A 16,479-nucleotide genomic window follows, 5' to 3' on the forward strand; every position below is an offset into this window, starting at 1 on the left:
AATATTTAAATAATTTCTGTTTTTCCAATCATGTATTCGGAGTTAGGCTCCTTTCTGCATGTGCTTCACAATAAAAGCATACCCCAAAAAGGAGGGATTAAGTCCTTTCAGCCTCCGAAATCTAATTTTCCCCAGCTGCAGAGCCTGTACACATCACTGGACGAGTACTCCGACGGATGATCTTTTTCACCACAGAGGGATCTTTGGTTTACGTGTCTCATGTCTTTTCTTCTCAGACGACCTGGTGGAGCATCAGGGCATCAAAGTGCTCAGCTACCCGCAGTATTGCCGCTTTCGCTCTCTGCAGAGACGCATCCAGGATGGAGCGAGGGGGCCGGTGCTGCAGGACCCACATCTGCTGGCCCTGGGGGCCGTCAAAGCGCTGCCCAACACCCGGCTGATGTACTGCAGGGACACCTTCAGCCACCCGACGCTGGAGAGCAGTGCCAGCTTCTCCTGGCAGTTCAGTGAGTGCTTCAGTGAAACCTGTCCACTGTACTGCAGGGGGACGTACCAGAGCATGAACCATACTGGATTATTGTGGCAGATACTTGATGATAATAATAAAAAACTTTTTTTAAACGTGTTTAGTATGTTTGTTGTTGCACAAGCACAGTACTCTGATACTGGATTAACGCCACATGTTCCCAAGTTTTTGTGTCAATTAGTTTGTGGTCGTTTGTTTTAACACAACCTTATTTAGGGATGATTAAAGCAAAAAAAAATACTGTAAAAGCTGTAATCAGCACTTTGCAGATTAAAAGACATCAAAGGTAAAACTGGGCTGAATTTGTTTGAAAGGTTACAGGCTTCTAGGTTACATTTAACTGCTGTGAAATTAATGTATTGTAGTGTGTAGTTGCTGAAAGAGAGTCAGTAAAATGCTGCTTTAAGCATTTATTTGTATCGTAGATGTCTAACAAAAAAATTTTGTTCAAATCTAAAGATTACATTCCAGAAAATCTAATTAAATGTATCATTAAATGTTTCAGTCCTGCATTCTTTGAATCTTTATGTACGTTATTTGTGTTTTCATTTCTGCAGGATGTCCGTCTCTCAGTCTTCGAGGGCGACCTCGCAAGAGGAGAGGCCGAGACGACAAAGACTCCCCGACCTCCAGCCAATCAGAGTCCTGGATTGAGAGGATGAAGGTTTGTTCGTTATATTAAGTATTCACGTCTATGTTGTTCAGGGTTGTCTCATTTTTAGAGTTGTCTCTCATTATTAAACAGTTATTTTGAGGTGTCTCTTTTGAAAGTGGAGGGTAAAATCTCTTCCTGGATGTCTAACAGAGTTCGTCCCTCTGAAACCTTTAACTGAACTGAACTGGGCTCAACTCTGCACTGGTTTAGAAGCAGACTCGTCTTCAGGACGTCTGCTGACCGAGACATTTTGGCCTCAGAAATAACAAGCACATGAAAAAACTTAATTTGATTTATCCTTTCAGTGCAGGGCAGTTCAATGATACATATGTTCTGTGTGTTCCTGTTTTAATACTGGATGTGTCCCTCTCAGGAGAACGTGATGGGCAGTGTGGAGGTCGGCTGTGAGGGCAGCTGGCTCCCTCACCCTGAAGAGCAACTGTTCCTGGATCAGCTCTTTGCCTTCATGGACCGTCAAGGCTCACCCATCCACAAAGTCCCCAACCTTGGCTTCAAGAAGAGTAAGTCTTAATGATTTTCTCTCTTTATTTCTTTCTGTCTCTCTTTTTGTCCCTTTCAAAGGTGAATCAAACAAGAATGCTCTTGACATTTGAGAAATGAAAGAAGGTCACAGGTTCTATTCCTTCCCATCATGCTCTCTGCTTTTGGCTTAATCAGACCTGCCATCCGCTTTCTCCGACCCTTCAGAAGACTTTTCTTTTTACCTTTATTTAACCAGAATTGCACCACTGAGATAAAAAGTTTTTCAAGAGGCCAAAAGAGGCAGTAATATCAGTCAAATACAGACCGACAACCTAGAACAGATAACACTCAATTTATATCAAAATATAAAAAATTATCAAAATAAAATGATTAAGTCTAAAACATCACAGATCACAGCTAGAAACAGCAGCAGTTTAAAGTAGCTCTCTGTCAGGATACAGCTGGCTGCAGTTCAAAACTCCTGTTCGACTGGTTTCATGATCACGCTTGTGTCTGTGTTTGTTCAGTTTACTGCAGAAAATGTTTATTTAAATGTGCAGTGAGATTTTTGGCCTCTTGGGTGGCAGCAGTTTTGGTCCATCCTGCCTGTGGCTTCATGACCCACCAGGAACATTTCAGAAGCGTTTTGCTCAGCAGATTATGGTAACTTGCTCAGATTTGTTGATTTAATAATTCCTTAATTTATGTGCTTCTACCAGGCTTTTATTAGGCTAGTTAAATTTGTTTTTACGATCAGGGGTCTGTACAGTGTGTTTTATTTTGAAAAGTTTCTATGTCGGTCTTCATGCCAAAGCAGTCTGCTCTGTGCTGCTTCCATCAAAAATAGACCAGCTGCACATTTTCAGCATAGTAGAGCGAAGAGCCGCTTCAGGGACACTTCTGAAACACGCCGTGGTGCTTCTGGTGGAATCACTAGCATCTCGGAAACAGTACAGTGGTGGAGCAAACAGATAAAGGACTAGCTAAAACACTATAAAGCTGAGGGGAGCTGAAGATTCAGGCGATAATCCTCTGTAGGTTCATCACCAACACCCCTCACGTTATCACATAAAGATATCAATTATAGGGGCTTTACGTATTAGGTAAATTTAGGCTTTACGTAACTAGGGCTGGGTCAAATTACAATCTTAACTAAAATATTTTATGGTCTCTTTTAGTTATTTGATTACATTTTAAGCATATTCTTCTATTATTGAGTTAGCAGCTCAACTTACATATAACAATATAAAGTATTACATCTAATGAATGGATCTTGGTTTGAGGAGATGAATAATAGTCTTTAAAGGAGGAGCTGCCAGAAGGTTGGAGACGTGGATGTTTGGCAGCTGAAATCATGATGCGAGTTGTAGTTCTGCTCTGTTTGCCTCCGAGGATCATTCAAATCATAATCATAATTAAATCAGCAGTTGAACCCACTTTGTAGAGCTGCAAATATAAAAAACAAAGGAGGGTTTGTTTCATGTGGATGAGCAGGAGAGAATAAAGTCATCATGCACATTTGAAGTCTTTTGCAGATTGCTTTTATCAGAGCATATTTGTTTGTCAAGTGAGCGTTTTATTTCAGAATTACATCCCGTTTTGCACTTTAATTGGCTCCGTGTTTCATATTTCCACTTGCCGCATTGGGCCGCTGGGTTGTAACAGGTCTGTCCTCTCTGTCCTCAGTTGACCTCTTCCTCATGTACTCTGTGGTCAGACGGCTCGGGGGCTACAAAAAGGTGAGTCACTTCGAGTCACTTTAAGTTACTTCGGTTACTTCAGCTTGTTTAACCTTTATTTAAAGGAATAGTTTGACATTTTGGGAAATATGTGTATTGGTTTTCTTGCAGAGAGTTGCATGAGATGATTGAAACCACTCTCGTCTGTATGCAAAATATTTAACTGTCACAAGCTTAGCTTAAAGACAACAGGAGGAACCGGCTAGCCTGCCCTTGTTTGGTGTCATTTTTAAACTTAGATTTTTTGTTTAGTTTTAACAAATGTCATTACACATGTGAATTATTATTCTTCAGAAGTTCTGATAGGTGGATTGGGTTACCATTGGACAGAGCCAGGCTAGCGGTTTATTTGTATTAAGGATTTGAAAAATGAAATTGAATTGTTACAATTAACAATGATGACTATTTATGAAATGAATGACTTAAGTGAACCTGATGCAGTGAATTTTTAAATAACTGTAACATTCAGCATTATAAACTAATATATTTGTCTCTTCAAAATAAAACCGTGGAGCCTGAAACAATCAGTCATTTCACAGCAGCTTACAGTAAATAAACACACAGCAAAAGCAGCTTTACAATAAATGAATACAGACAGACAGAAACAGGCGGTTCAGTTTCAGCTCAGTGCTGCACTGTTCACAACAAAAGGCCCGTTCAGTCGTTCATTTCAGCCGCTGTACTGAACTGAGCCTTGTACTGAACAATACTGTATTATACAACATAGTTCTACACCCCTAATGACACATTGTGTAATGTATGTAATTGTTTCAGTCCTGCCACACACACACACCACACACACACACACACACACACACACACACACATACACACAACCACTGACACCACTCCACTCAGCTTAAAAATAAAACAGAATCAAGTTCAAATGAATTTCAGCGAACGCGCATCTCATTAGAATTAATTTGAACAGAACCCACGTAGCCTATAGAACTGTGCAGTGAAATAATATAAGCAGCAGTGATGCAATGAGATAATTGGAGGGTGATGACAAAAAAACAACTTTAAACTGTGGATTGCTGTCAGCGCATTAGCCACAAACCTGCTTTCCCTCTCCTACCTCTCCTTGGAAGTTTGACTGTTTGTCAGCGTCAGTAGTCTTTACTCCCCCCTGTCACTGTAGACTCATACTAACAACCACCCTTCCTTCCTGTCACACACACTCACAGCCAACACACTCTACTACATAAAGGTCTAGTCTGTAACATTTAGGAGGATCTATAGGCAGAAATGGAATAAGTTATTAATAGGTATGTTTTCATTAGTGTATAATCAGGTTTCGCAGCCACCTCCTCCTCCTACATGCTTGGAACTGGAAGATGAGTTGAGGACGTTGCAATCAGCAATCGTACTACAGACAAGGAAGCTGTTATTTTCCTAAATACAGATTAGTTTATTAGACTTTAGATTAATGGTCTTTTTTCACGCTTTTGGACGTGTTTTTGAAGGTGTTTAATATAGCATTGATGCCCGAGCCGTTGAGAGTGATTGACATTGGGGGATTTTTAAACTTTGCTGTAAGAGATCCTCGCTCCCAATGTGGAGCTGAGTAGTAAATAGACTCGTTCGAGATGAGGCAGGCACGCACAGAATCTATTATTGGCGGGTGATGCACAATGCATGCTGGTTAGATACGTGTCCAACTTATACCCGACTTGCTCTGACCTCAGGCTAAGTCAAGTACATTTTTTCTTATGTAGCCCAAAATTACAAATCACAATTTTCCTCAAGGGCCTTTACAATCTGAACATAAACTGGAAGAAACCTCAGGAAGAGCCACTGGACGGACAGACATGCAATAGATGTACATTTAGATATGCAATAGATGTACATTAAGATATGCAATAGATGCCACAGATGAACAGAACAAACCAACAAAATTATCACATTATATACAAATTTTAATGACAACATTTCTGATATATGATTATTATAGAACATATGTGAAGAATGTGGATTTAGGAGGACATTCAAGCAACTTCAGATAAGACATAAGATCCTCCTCTCCACCATGGAGATCTGGAAAATATTGTTTCTTTTCTGCAGGATTTCAAACTTGATCATCTTCAACTTTGTGTTTGTGTCACAGGTGACAGTGGACCGTCTCTGGAAAGTTGTTTATAACGAGCTGGGAGGATGCCCTGGCAGCACCAGTGCTGCTACCTGCACCAGGAGACACTACGAGAGGTCAGACAGAAACACTAACTGAATATAAATGCCTATTCAGGCTAAAAGTAACATGAAAGAAGATGAACTAAGCTTCCTGTAACTTTGTGTTTGTCTCAGGCTGATGCTTCCTTATGAAGAGCACCTTAGAGCAGGAGGAGCAGAATTCAAAATCCCAGAATCCCCCATGCCTCCCAAACCCAGAGGGATAAGAGGAAGGAAACCACTTCCAAGAGGCAGAAAACCAGGACCCAAAGCCAAGGAGAAGAAGATTGCAACCCCTGCTTCTCCTTCTCGCACTGTAAGTGACAGAAAACTTAAAAAAAAGGATTTGTCTTGAAACAAATGAGCTGATTTTTAAAGTTTTTTACTATATTCTGTGTCCTGCTGTGACAGACTACTCTTAACTACACATTCACACGTAATTACCCCCAGTTCCTTTTCTTTAGTTGTACCTTTACATTTTTTATTTCCTAACTTTAAGAGTAATGATAAATAACAAAAAGGCATATTTTGACCGTGGTAAGTTAATATGGATCCAATGGGATCACCTACAAGTCAAAACAATCCAGTAATAGCTGGTTTTTACAACTCTGTACTACTATGACTCTAGAATACAAAATAAATCCGGTAAACTCATGGTGCTTTACATTGTGTATAATGTATACAGCAATAATGTACAGAATACAATAAAAGTGCAACAGCAGCTCCAAAAGACATTAACAAACCCAGCACAGACATCAGAAATGACCACTGATCTTCCTCTCTCTGGGCAGATTGTGAATGCAAACGGCACCATGGTGGTGAAGAGAGGCAGAGGCCGGCCGCCGGGTACACGCAACAAGGCCACGCTGATCGCTCAGGCGAAGCTGCTGGCTCAGCAGCAGGCTAAAGCCAAAGCAGCAGCTGAGTCTCAGCAGCAGAGTCCTCTGCTTCCAGCCAGAGGTGGAGGTGGACCAGCAGCCAGCAGTGCACACAGGGTAACAGCTCAGACTCTACTGTACTGCAGGGATTTACAAAATCCATCTTCATCCATCCAAATATCAAATACTCACCGTAATATAGCCTCAAAATAATAAAGCAAGGGATTTTTAGCTTCTGTAGACTATGTAGTCTACAGAACTACAACATAGATATGATTTGTCACTGTAAAAATATGCTTTCAGCTGCTGTAGTCTGTCATAGATGGTGGATTCACAGGATGTTTAGTAGGAGCAGACATTGATTTTTAAAATAAGTCTTCGATCAGTCACTGATGTAAACAGACCTGGTGTACTCACAGCAGATCAATACCACTCTTATAACTGTAGAACCTTTGTTTAGTTTAGCCAGAGAGAACAGAGCAGGTAAGGCTCCCCCTGCAGGAGAGGAATGTGCATTCAACAAATGAAGTGTCCAGCAGAGAGAAAACAATGATTTAGAGGTTTCTGCAATATTAAGTTTGTTTTTGATCGGACCAGTTTCACATTTTATCTGCAATTTTAGTGAGATTGAGTGAGTGTTCTTAAGAATTTTCCAGAAAGAAGCTGTATTACATTGACACATTGAGAGTATTGACAGGAAGTACAATTGTTAATTAGTTTTGTGATCAGCTGAGAACGACTGACTAAAAGCACTTACAGAAGGAATGGAAGTTTCAGGCAATTTGATTATGACTATAGATTTTTAATAACTGACAATGAAAGCTGAACAGTCTTTCTCTAATGGACAAACTGCAAATCTTTTTCATAAGTTAAAAGAACTACAGTGTCCATCTTTTTAAGGATATTATTGAACCTTTTTTTAAATAAATAAATATATTTGTGAAAGGTTTTACAAGATTTAAATCTTCATTAGAAAGTCAGAAAGTACTGAGAGAAGGACTAACACAGTGTTTGGTTTAGATTTGTTGGCAATAAGAGAAATACAGAATAAACATCGTCACTATCCATGACCTCCGTTTTCTTCTTCTCTCCTCCATCCCTGCAGCCCGCCCAGCCAGCTATCCTTCCCGTCAACATGCCCCTCACCCCTGACCTCTCCCCCATGTCTGCCCCCTTCCTCCCCTTCCAGCCCAAACCAAAGGAGCTGAAGCCGGACAGAGGGGAGCCTATGGCTCCTACTCAAGGTGTGATCCTTTCCACTCTGCCTCGTCACTTTGTTGGAGGATCTCTGGGGGGCTTCAGCCCCATCAAAGGTGTGTGCCCCCTGGATGTCTTCCGGAGCTGCATTAGCCTCCAGAGAGGCCCGGAGAGCCCGGCCGTGACGCCTCAAGACTCAACCCAGCACCATCCAACCATCTACACCCTCCAGCCCAAAAGCGGGAGCCCGGATACGCCTCATCCCAGCGGGGACCAGCTTCAGCCTCAGCCCCACCCGCTCAACCAGCAGCACAACCGCTGCTCGGGGTGTAACGTGGACGAGGCAGCCCAGAGAGGAGGCAGTCGGGACGCCAGGAACCGGCCTCCTCTGCCCCCTCTCCGGGTCCTGCCTTTGAACCTGGACTGCAGCGTTCAGGTGTGCCAGCTGATGAGGACTCGTCTGGGCTCGTCTCAGTTCCAGACCTTCACCCGCCGACTGTCTGAGGCTCTGTCCCAGGACCTGAGCACCAAGCCCCCCTGCTCTCCCATCACCCCTCCCCCAGAGCAGGCGCTGCCTCTCAACCTCAGTAAACGCTTCACAGCTAAGAGACCCAGCACAGAGGGACCAGAGCCGAGTCCGGCAACAATCAATGGAAACACAGATCAACCGCCATCCAAGAGACCCAGAGCCGGCTCCACAGAGCAGGCGGAGGACTTCAACCCGGGTGACCGATCCATCTCTGGAGGGAGTGCAGGTGGGGGAGGAGAGCAAGATGTGACTAAGAACCAGGAGGAACCCGCAGACCTGAGCTCCCCCAGCAGGATCAGGGCCTTCCTGCTCGGGCTACCACCGTTCCAGGTGAAATTCGAGGAGGATCTGAACGGGACGAGATTTGGGAAATTTCTTCCTCCGGGATCTAAGGCTGAACCCCAGAGGACCGAGACAGAGAAAGCAGAGGGAGGAGTGGCGGTAAAGAAAGAAGTAAAAGAGGAGGAGGAGGTGTGTGAAATAGAGCGATGTGAAACTGAGAGGAGCAACAAACTACAGAAGTCAGAGCAGGAGGAGAAAGACCCCCCCCACCTCTCTGGTCCTGGCCCAGCAGAGCTGAAGAGAGCCGGGCCCTCAAACACTGACACGCACTGTTTTTAGCATTATTCCCTCTGTTCGTATTAGCATTTTGTGATCAGAAAACTGTCTGATTATTTGGGGGTTTGGTCGCTTTTGGAATCTGGAAAATTATATATCCACTTGGGCTTGGTGATGGTTTTGGACGCCGGATTATTCAGTAGTTAAATCGGCTCAGGTTAAAGCCTGAATACGCGGAGCAGGGATGTTTTCTTTTCTTCATCTTTTGAGAACATTTGAACTCACAACTTCTCTTTGTTTCCCATTATTTTTGTCTCCTGTTGGTATTTCCTGTTTTTTTTTCTTCTGGTTTTTGATCACGTCGTTGATTGAACTGCAGAGGAATGACGACACAGAGACTCATGACAATCACAAATCAGTTTCTCTTCCTATCTCTGTTGATTTCTGTCTCTTTACGGTAAAAAAAGAAACAGAGGAGTGAGACTGTGACTCTTTAACAAACACTGCCATAACCCTCCATAACACTATTAACTCCACTATTCAATGTTACAGTGAAATATTGAATAAGATCCATATTACTTAAAATAAAAATCATCTATCTATGGGTGATGCTATGCATCAAGCCATCATTAATTAGCGTCTAGAGTGTACTGTAGTTTGCTAGGTTCATTATTAAATTGTACTCTACTTCTGTAGAGAGATAGTTATTTTCTGATAAAGTGTCTAGATGTTATCTGGAGCTCTGAGTGAAGAGCTCCTCAGTCTTCACATTATAGCTCGTTAAGTGAAGCATTTCTATAGTCCTGCTCGTTAGCTGAAATTATATAAACTTTTCTTACACACATGTGCCTTAAATGGCCTGCGATCTGTTTCATCGCCGGCTTCAAATACATTCAGTTAAAGAGATACCTTGATGTTGGACCTGTTTAGTTTTCCTTGACTCCTCAGTCAGGCCGAGTATCTTTGCCTTTCTCCGTCTGAGCTTCTGTTTGAGGAATATAAAACATGCGACTTTGGACTGAAGAAGCCAAAGTCCTCAAATTTCTAAATGTCTTAATATAAGCAGCTAAAACGGTTCAAACGTAGGCTGAAATCAAGATTTCTGATCCGAGAATATGTAAAGTACAGATCTGAATAGATATCGCTGCCACATTTTGTTCGATACCCAGCCCTGCTGTCTGCTTCTGGCCACGCCTCGGCGCCGTTGTCTCGCCTTCATCACTGCTACTGTTCAGGTTGTTCAAACAGTAAGAAATCACATGAGTGCAGGAGGAAGAATTGTGTGTAGAGATCATACATGAACATGTAGCCCAAACATTCAGACTACCTCAGGTTTTCTTTCTTTTCTATTATTCCCACCTGCTTTATCTGTTTCACAGGGGTGGAGCCTATCCCAGCATGCATTTGGGTAGACGGCAGGGTTGGATGCTGGTCCATAAACACAGACAGACACACTTTGACCCCATTCCCACTTGGCATTAAAGGACCAGGCTGGTGTTATTCTATATTTTTCCCATGAAGAGACCAAAACAAACACTGTGTTACTCTCCATACTCTCTCACGTCCTGTCTGTGGCTCTCAGTAGGATACATTCATTGTTAGTTTTGGTCTTTTAATGGGATTTGACCACAAGAAAAATAGAGAATATCTCCAGAATAATCCTTAAACCTTGAATCTGTATCTGGATACATTTGCACTTACTTTGTGTAAATAAGCGCTCTTCTTATCTCCGTTCAGACTTCATTGTGATTGGATCTCAGATTAGGTGCACAGTTGGCAGGCAGATGGCAGACTAGTCTCAGGTGAAGGGAAGTTTATGGGCTCTACTTATTTTTCCTTTGCAGAAGAAGGGCTCATCTGTAGCTGTAAGACGGGACGAGACTGTTGACCTTTCGATTTGTATTTCTTACACGAATAGTTAAGTGTACAGTAAATATGAAGCAGCTAGCAGACAGTTAACTTGGCACAAAGACTGGAAAAAGAGAAACGGCTTACCTGGATCTGTGCAAAGGTAAAACCTACCTACCAACACCTCTACAGCTCATTATTTAACACTTTATAACTTGTTTGTTTAATAGTTAAACCGAAGTGTAAAGTTGTGAAGTGTTGGTGGGTTATGTACCAGACTATTTGCTGGTCCCAGCCAAGGAGTAGTCTGGTACCACCCCATGAAAAACTAGAGATTGTGCTGTTTGTGAGCTTTAAAGGTGGCGGTAGGTGGATTTCTTTTACCTTTTGTACAGAGACAGGCTAGCTTTCTAGTCTTTTGTGCTAAGCCAGCTCCCGGCAGCAGCTTCATTATAGCGTACAGACACTCGAGTGGTATCTCCTCAGCTTGACACTTTCCCCCCCTCCAAAAAAAATGTGGAAGTATCGCTTTAAGAATGTGGCCGAACTGTACAGATGTCTTTAACACCTGGCTGAGATCTGATTGTTTTCTGACTGTTATGCGAGTTTGATCCAGATAAGATGTCCAGATACAGATCGTACGTTTAATGCCAGGTGACACTCACTCTGCTTCACCAAAGAACGTTTCTCCCACGTAAACCAATCCACCGCTCCACCCAGACTCTCTCATCTCAAGTGCCAACACAAAAACCACTGACTCCATATTGTGACAAAAAAAACAAAAACCTTGTGTAGCTGGGGAAAAAATTCAAATGTCAAGGTATCCCTTTAATCGCAGCCTTTTCCTTCGACTCGTCTCTGTTTGTTTTTCTGCCACAGACGTTGGTTCAGATTTGCACACCTACTGTACCATTTGCTTCATTTGTTGTTTTTTTTTGTTTTTTTTCCATATTTATATTTGCCAACGTATTGTTATCTTACAGTAGTGGAATCAACTACGACACCGAAATTAACTGGTGCTGTTTGTTCTTAGTTTTGTAGCTATTGCCATATTGTTGTTGTTGTTGTTGTTTTTTTTTTATTATTGATAAAGCTGCAAATTCTTTTCATCTCAGCAAGTCATTAAATCTTGACTTCAGCCTCAAAGAGCTTAGTGAAAACATTTTACTCCCAGCAGATTTATTGGTCCAGAGAGTTTTAAGAAAATATTTTAAAGGACTAAATTAAAAGATACTATGACTTGTTATGAAAATATTTGCAGTTTTTTCCCGACTGTTGGCTTCACGTGAGACAGATATGAATTGTTTGTGAATGAATGCATGAGTAGAGAAATGTATACTCAGTAGATCATAGCTGGGCAGATTCACCAAAGCACACGTTCTCCACCAGAAACCACCAGACTCAAACCTCCGCAATCTTTCTAGAACATTTATAAATCATGTTTGAATCAGAGTTGTCATTTGTATTTCAGGATATTAGAAGTCATTTATTTTACTGCTCCTGTCTCTCTTAACGGTAACGTCTGAAATGAGCGGTAACGAGGAGAAGACGGTCAAATACTTCTTCCTCTTTGTGACTATTTCTTGAAAACAGAGTCATATTTTCATCAGTGCAGTAAGATTTGATTATATATCTCACAACATGTCTGATAATCTTACAACAAATGTATATTTTGTGTCTCACTCTGCTTCATCATGCCTGTAAACCTTTTATTTATTAAGGTGAGTTGTTTGAGTCTGTATCAAACTCGAGCAGTAAAGGCCTCTGTAAGCTTCAGAGGAAAGAGTTTGTATGACGGCGGCTAAAGACTAAAGTGTGTAAAGCTGTTCTGAAGAGTCACGAGGAACGAACACATACTCGTTTTTACATACAAATATAAATGGCGGCGGGCACTTTCAGGCAATCTCTGCTTTAAGACCTTCATGGTGTCGCACTCAGTTGCTCGTAAGAAAAGTGACAGAAGCAGAAGCTGCTTTCACACCTCCACAGACCAGACCACCGATCACTGTACAAATAGAACCGATGTCAGACACAGTTGTGCTGTCAGTTTTATTCAGATTATTTTATTGTCCGTTAAATGTACGTAAAATGAAAATTCAATGTGTGCATGTACTATAAATACTAATAATACATGTCCATAGAACTGGAATCTGGACTGGAAAATGGCAACCAGTCAGTTAAATGAAACTTGCTCGGCGAGTGCATCGGACCAAAAAAAAAAGTTTCCATGGTTCATGGTTTACTTCCTCCTTGTGCAGTCCACCGCACAGGCTCAGTAGTGCGTCTTACCTCTCAAAATAAAAATAGCTTTTCTAGACTCTGAGAATGTTTTTACAAATATAGAATCTTAATGAATTAAAAAGATGCCTTGTTCTGCAGTTGTAAGTATCCTGTGAACAGTTTTACAGAGGTCTCTTTTATAATGGAGGTCAATGGGGAGAATAATTTTTTTTGATGTTACAATACCTCGAACAGCCACTGGGGGCATATTGTCAGCATTGTGCAGTTCTAATAGATCAGTAGAGCTGCCTCCGACAGTAGACGGGGGGGCTGAACTTCCGTTTTATTCTCTACATAATTACTTTTGTCACTTTAATGTGCGAACAATCGAGTGCAACACCGTGAACTTCCAGGATTTTCACCCTTTCTGGTGTGGCTGTGCATACAAACACTTTTGCCTTCAGACAACACTGCGCACAAACTAGTTCGTCTCAGGCGTACACGGCCTTTAACACTCACCTACTGGGAGCTTCCCAGTCAAACCACAGCTCCACTGGACCAGTTTTATCTCAGTCTGACTCTCCTGAACATTTTTGCCTTAGTTTTAATGTTTTGTTTTTTTCCTGCATGTTAATTTTTATGTTAATGACAACATGCCACTGAGGGCTGAACGCCTGCTGTCATTCAAAGGGGAGGGGGACATCTTCTAGTTTAGAGTTGAGCAGCATGTTAAAGCAGTATGAGAGTTAAATAGTTTTTTTTTGTTTTTGTTCTTCCTTCTTTGGTTATTTAAGCTTTAGTTTGTAAAGGTTTCTTTTAGGTATAATTTCTTTTTTTTTTTTTTCTCCTTTGATAAAGTTGAAGATTTAAATGTTTACATTTTGTTATGCATGTTCAAACAGATTTGTTATATCCAGTGTTTTGCACACTACTTCAGCATTAGTCTTGAACGGCACTGCTCATTAATGTAAAGTACTTAAAAATTAAGTGCCTGATACTTAAAAAGTGAAAATTGGAGTTGATATTTGTAAGCAAATGAAAGTTAAATTTGCTCATTAACCTTCATGCCATTGACTTGAACAACAGCTCTTGTTGTCATGCAATTTTTGTTATTTTAAAAATTGTGTTTTAAAAGCCTCTGCAGGCTGTCTGATTACACAAGAGGAGATTATCTTGTTAAAGCAACTGCAGGACGCTCCTTCGGCTCCACGGCGCCGTCGGAGCAAACTGGACCTACAAGGACTTGACAACAGGAACACCTAGTGGCCATCAGAGCGCTCAGTGATGTGATTCATCCAGTGAGCAACATTCATGAAGATAAATGATCAAATTTTAAAAAAAGGTGCGACATGGGACATTTTAAACATGTGTAAAGCATTAAAAGACTGCAGCTTCTTCTCCGGATTGAACACATTGAGACACTTTTGTTTGGATTTGGAGCCGTTACAGGAAGGGGGCGCTGTTGTTCCAGCAGACAGTGGAGGGAGAGTACCGCTTTGTCAGAAAACCGGACTGTGAACTACGACAATTTTTACATTATATAGACTAAAGGATTAATTGTTTTAATCAAGAAAAAATATATACAGATTAAAGATATTCAGTTTAGCGCCTTAAAGGGAACCGGGCAGATTTCCACACACTTTCTGCGTAATAAAATGACCAAATATTTTAAGTTCAATGTTCAAATGTCTTGTTTTGTTTGGCCAATAATGCAAAGTCCAAAAATATTCCCGTTAATTTAACATATTGTCGTAGAAATCCAGTAAATTTCTGAATTTGAAAACCTGGAACCAGTGGATTTTCAGCATTTTTGTGTAAAAAAAAAAAATGGAATGGAAATTGTTGTTGATTAACTTTCTATCAGTTATTTGATTAATCGATTAAGTAACAACGTGGTTTCAGTTGTACAAATATCACAAGGTTTATTTCTGGTATTTACCGCTCTATCAAACAGTTAAGTTTAACATCTGTAGTTCCTGGTCGTAAATCTTCAAACTTCAAACCTCAAAATCTGGTTTCCAGTGACCTCAAACAACATATTAATCCTTTCCTGGGAGTGAGGAGTAGAGGCAGCGGGAGGGTTTATGGGAAATGTAGTCTGTCTTTGGAGAAACACCAGCAGAAAAAAGTGCAGTGAGGAAGAAGTTGCAGTCCATGACAACCAGACTTTTCCATCATGTGATTTTCTATTGATGTTAAAGATGCTGCATGTGGCACCTTTTTTATAAACTGTAAAGTACCAATGAATGTCTCAGTCACATCTTCCTGTGATCTCATTTTTTAATCACTTGACACCATTTCCTCTCATGTTTTTGTCCTTTTTTTGTTGTTGTTGTTGTTGTTCCTCCTTGAAACAAAGAACCCGATCAACTGTAAAACAAGAAGTGTTCTTTTCTTTTACAAACTGTGCTGAAACCTTTTTGAGGAGAACGAACACTTCCCAGTATAAATCAGTCGCCTGCGCCCGTGCACCTAAAATGGCCGCCGAAGGTGTTTGACTTGAATGGGGAATTTTTCTTTTTTTTTCGTGTTGCATTTGTGTGATTTGATGACTGCAGATCTGCAGCACAAACTCCAGTCCCATTTGTTTTTTTGTCTTTTTTGTTTCTATAAACGGTTGGCAGTGTCAGGTACCATTCCATTTTAACACTGTATATTTATAATAAAAGTAATCTGTTAATAAAACCTCACTGTCTTGTTTCTATCCTTTCTGAATGAGTTGGGTTTATAGCTGCCCTTTTACTCTTTTATTAATAAACGTACTGTAATTTGTGTGATGTGTACTCATGAGTATTGGTATTAGGGCCACTGTGAGGGGGCAAAATGTAGATTTTCAGAATTAAGTCAATATTGTGTAATTATTTTGAGAAGAAATAAGTTGTTTAAGTTGAAGAGTCATGATTTTCAAAAGAAAGTACCAATTTTACTTTGTAATATAGTTTTATAAGTGAAATCATAATACGAGATAAAATAAATTTAATTTTATGAATAAATTATGAGACTAATGTTGTATTTAAACATCTATGAAAAAAGGCTTTAAGAAGCTTAATATCAAAGAAGAATAAAGCTGAGTCTTATTTGTAGCAAAGTCATAATATGAGAAGTAATTTTATGCGACAATTTGCAATTTTGGTTTTAAAAAATTAGATAAAAATATTGAGAATAAAGTAGTAATTTCAAAATAAACGTTTATGATTTAACTGTAATATTAAGAGATTAAAATTGTAGTTTTAAATGGATTAAGTTATAATTTTAGAGAGAAAGCATGATGAGAAAGAGTTTTAATATCAAATTCATGTCCATTTTCTTTTAAAGTTCTGGGGGAAAAGTTGTTATTGTTAAAACATTTCAAGTGTAAAATAGGTCAGAATTTTGACAAAATATTATGAGAAGCTTTTTAAAGTTTTAATTCTATGAGACCCGACTTCATCCTGTTAATGTTAACTTTGGAGATTTGGCCCAAAATCTACCTGATATTTACTGAAACACACAAACAGATCCTTAGAGATCAGAGATTTATCTTTGAAGAAAGGCATTAATATTTGAATTGTTTTATTTTTAATTGACACTTGATATTAACTTTGAGATTCTTGTTCATAAACTAAAGATGAAACACCTTAAAAACTAAGAATCATACAGTTGGACCGGAGAAAGATACATTTCTTAACTTGCTGTGATTCTTCAAACTGAACACTAGATGGAGGCAGAGATCTGAT

The 16,479-nt window shown here is 40.3% G+C and overlaps 1 protein-coding gene across 1 annotated transcript in view; it reads left to right on the plus strand.

Annotated features, from left to right (window-relative positions):
- zgc:77151 (uncharacterized protein LOC337153 homolog) overlaps window positions 1–15,448 on the plus strand; it is a 38,027-nt gene extending 22,579 nt beyond the window's left edge. The window contains exons 5-12 of the mRNA XM_051400908.1: window positions 237–467; window positions 1,045–1,151; window positions 1,516–1,663; window positions 3,312–3,364; window positions 5,472–5,569; window positions 5,669–5,849; window positions 6,325–6,528; window positions 7,517–15,448. Of these exons, the coding sequence (XP_051256868.1) occupies window positions 237–467; window positions 1,045–1,151; window positions 1,516–1,663; window positions 3,312–3,364; window positions 5,472–5,569; window positions 5,669–5,849; window positions 6,325–6,528; window positions 7,517–8,758 (2,264 nt within the window). The 3' untranslated portion in view covers window positions 8,759–15,448. The remainder of the gene's footprint in view (window positions 1–236; window positions 468–1,044; window positions 1,152–1,515; window positions 1,664–3,311; window positions 3,365–5,471; window positions 5,570–5,668; window positions 5,850–6,324; window positions 6,529–7,516) is intronic.
- Window positions 15,449–16,479: the final 1,031 nt, after the last annotated feature.

This window comes from Dicentrarchus labrax, unplaced genomic scaffold, assembly GCF_905237075.1.
Source record: "Dicentrarchus labrax unplaced genomic scaffold, dlabrax2021, whole genome shotgun sequence".
NCBI classification, from domain to species: Eukaryota; Metazoa; Chordata; class Actinopteri; family Moronidae; genus Dicentrarchus; species Dicentrarchus labrax.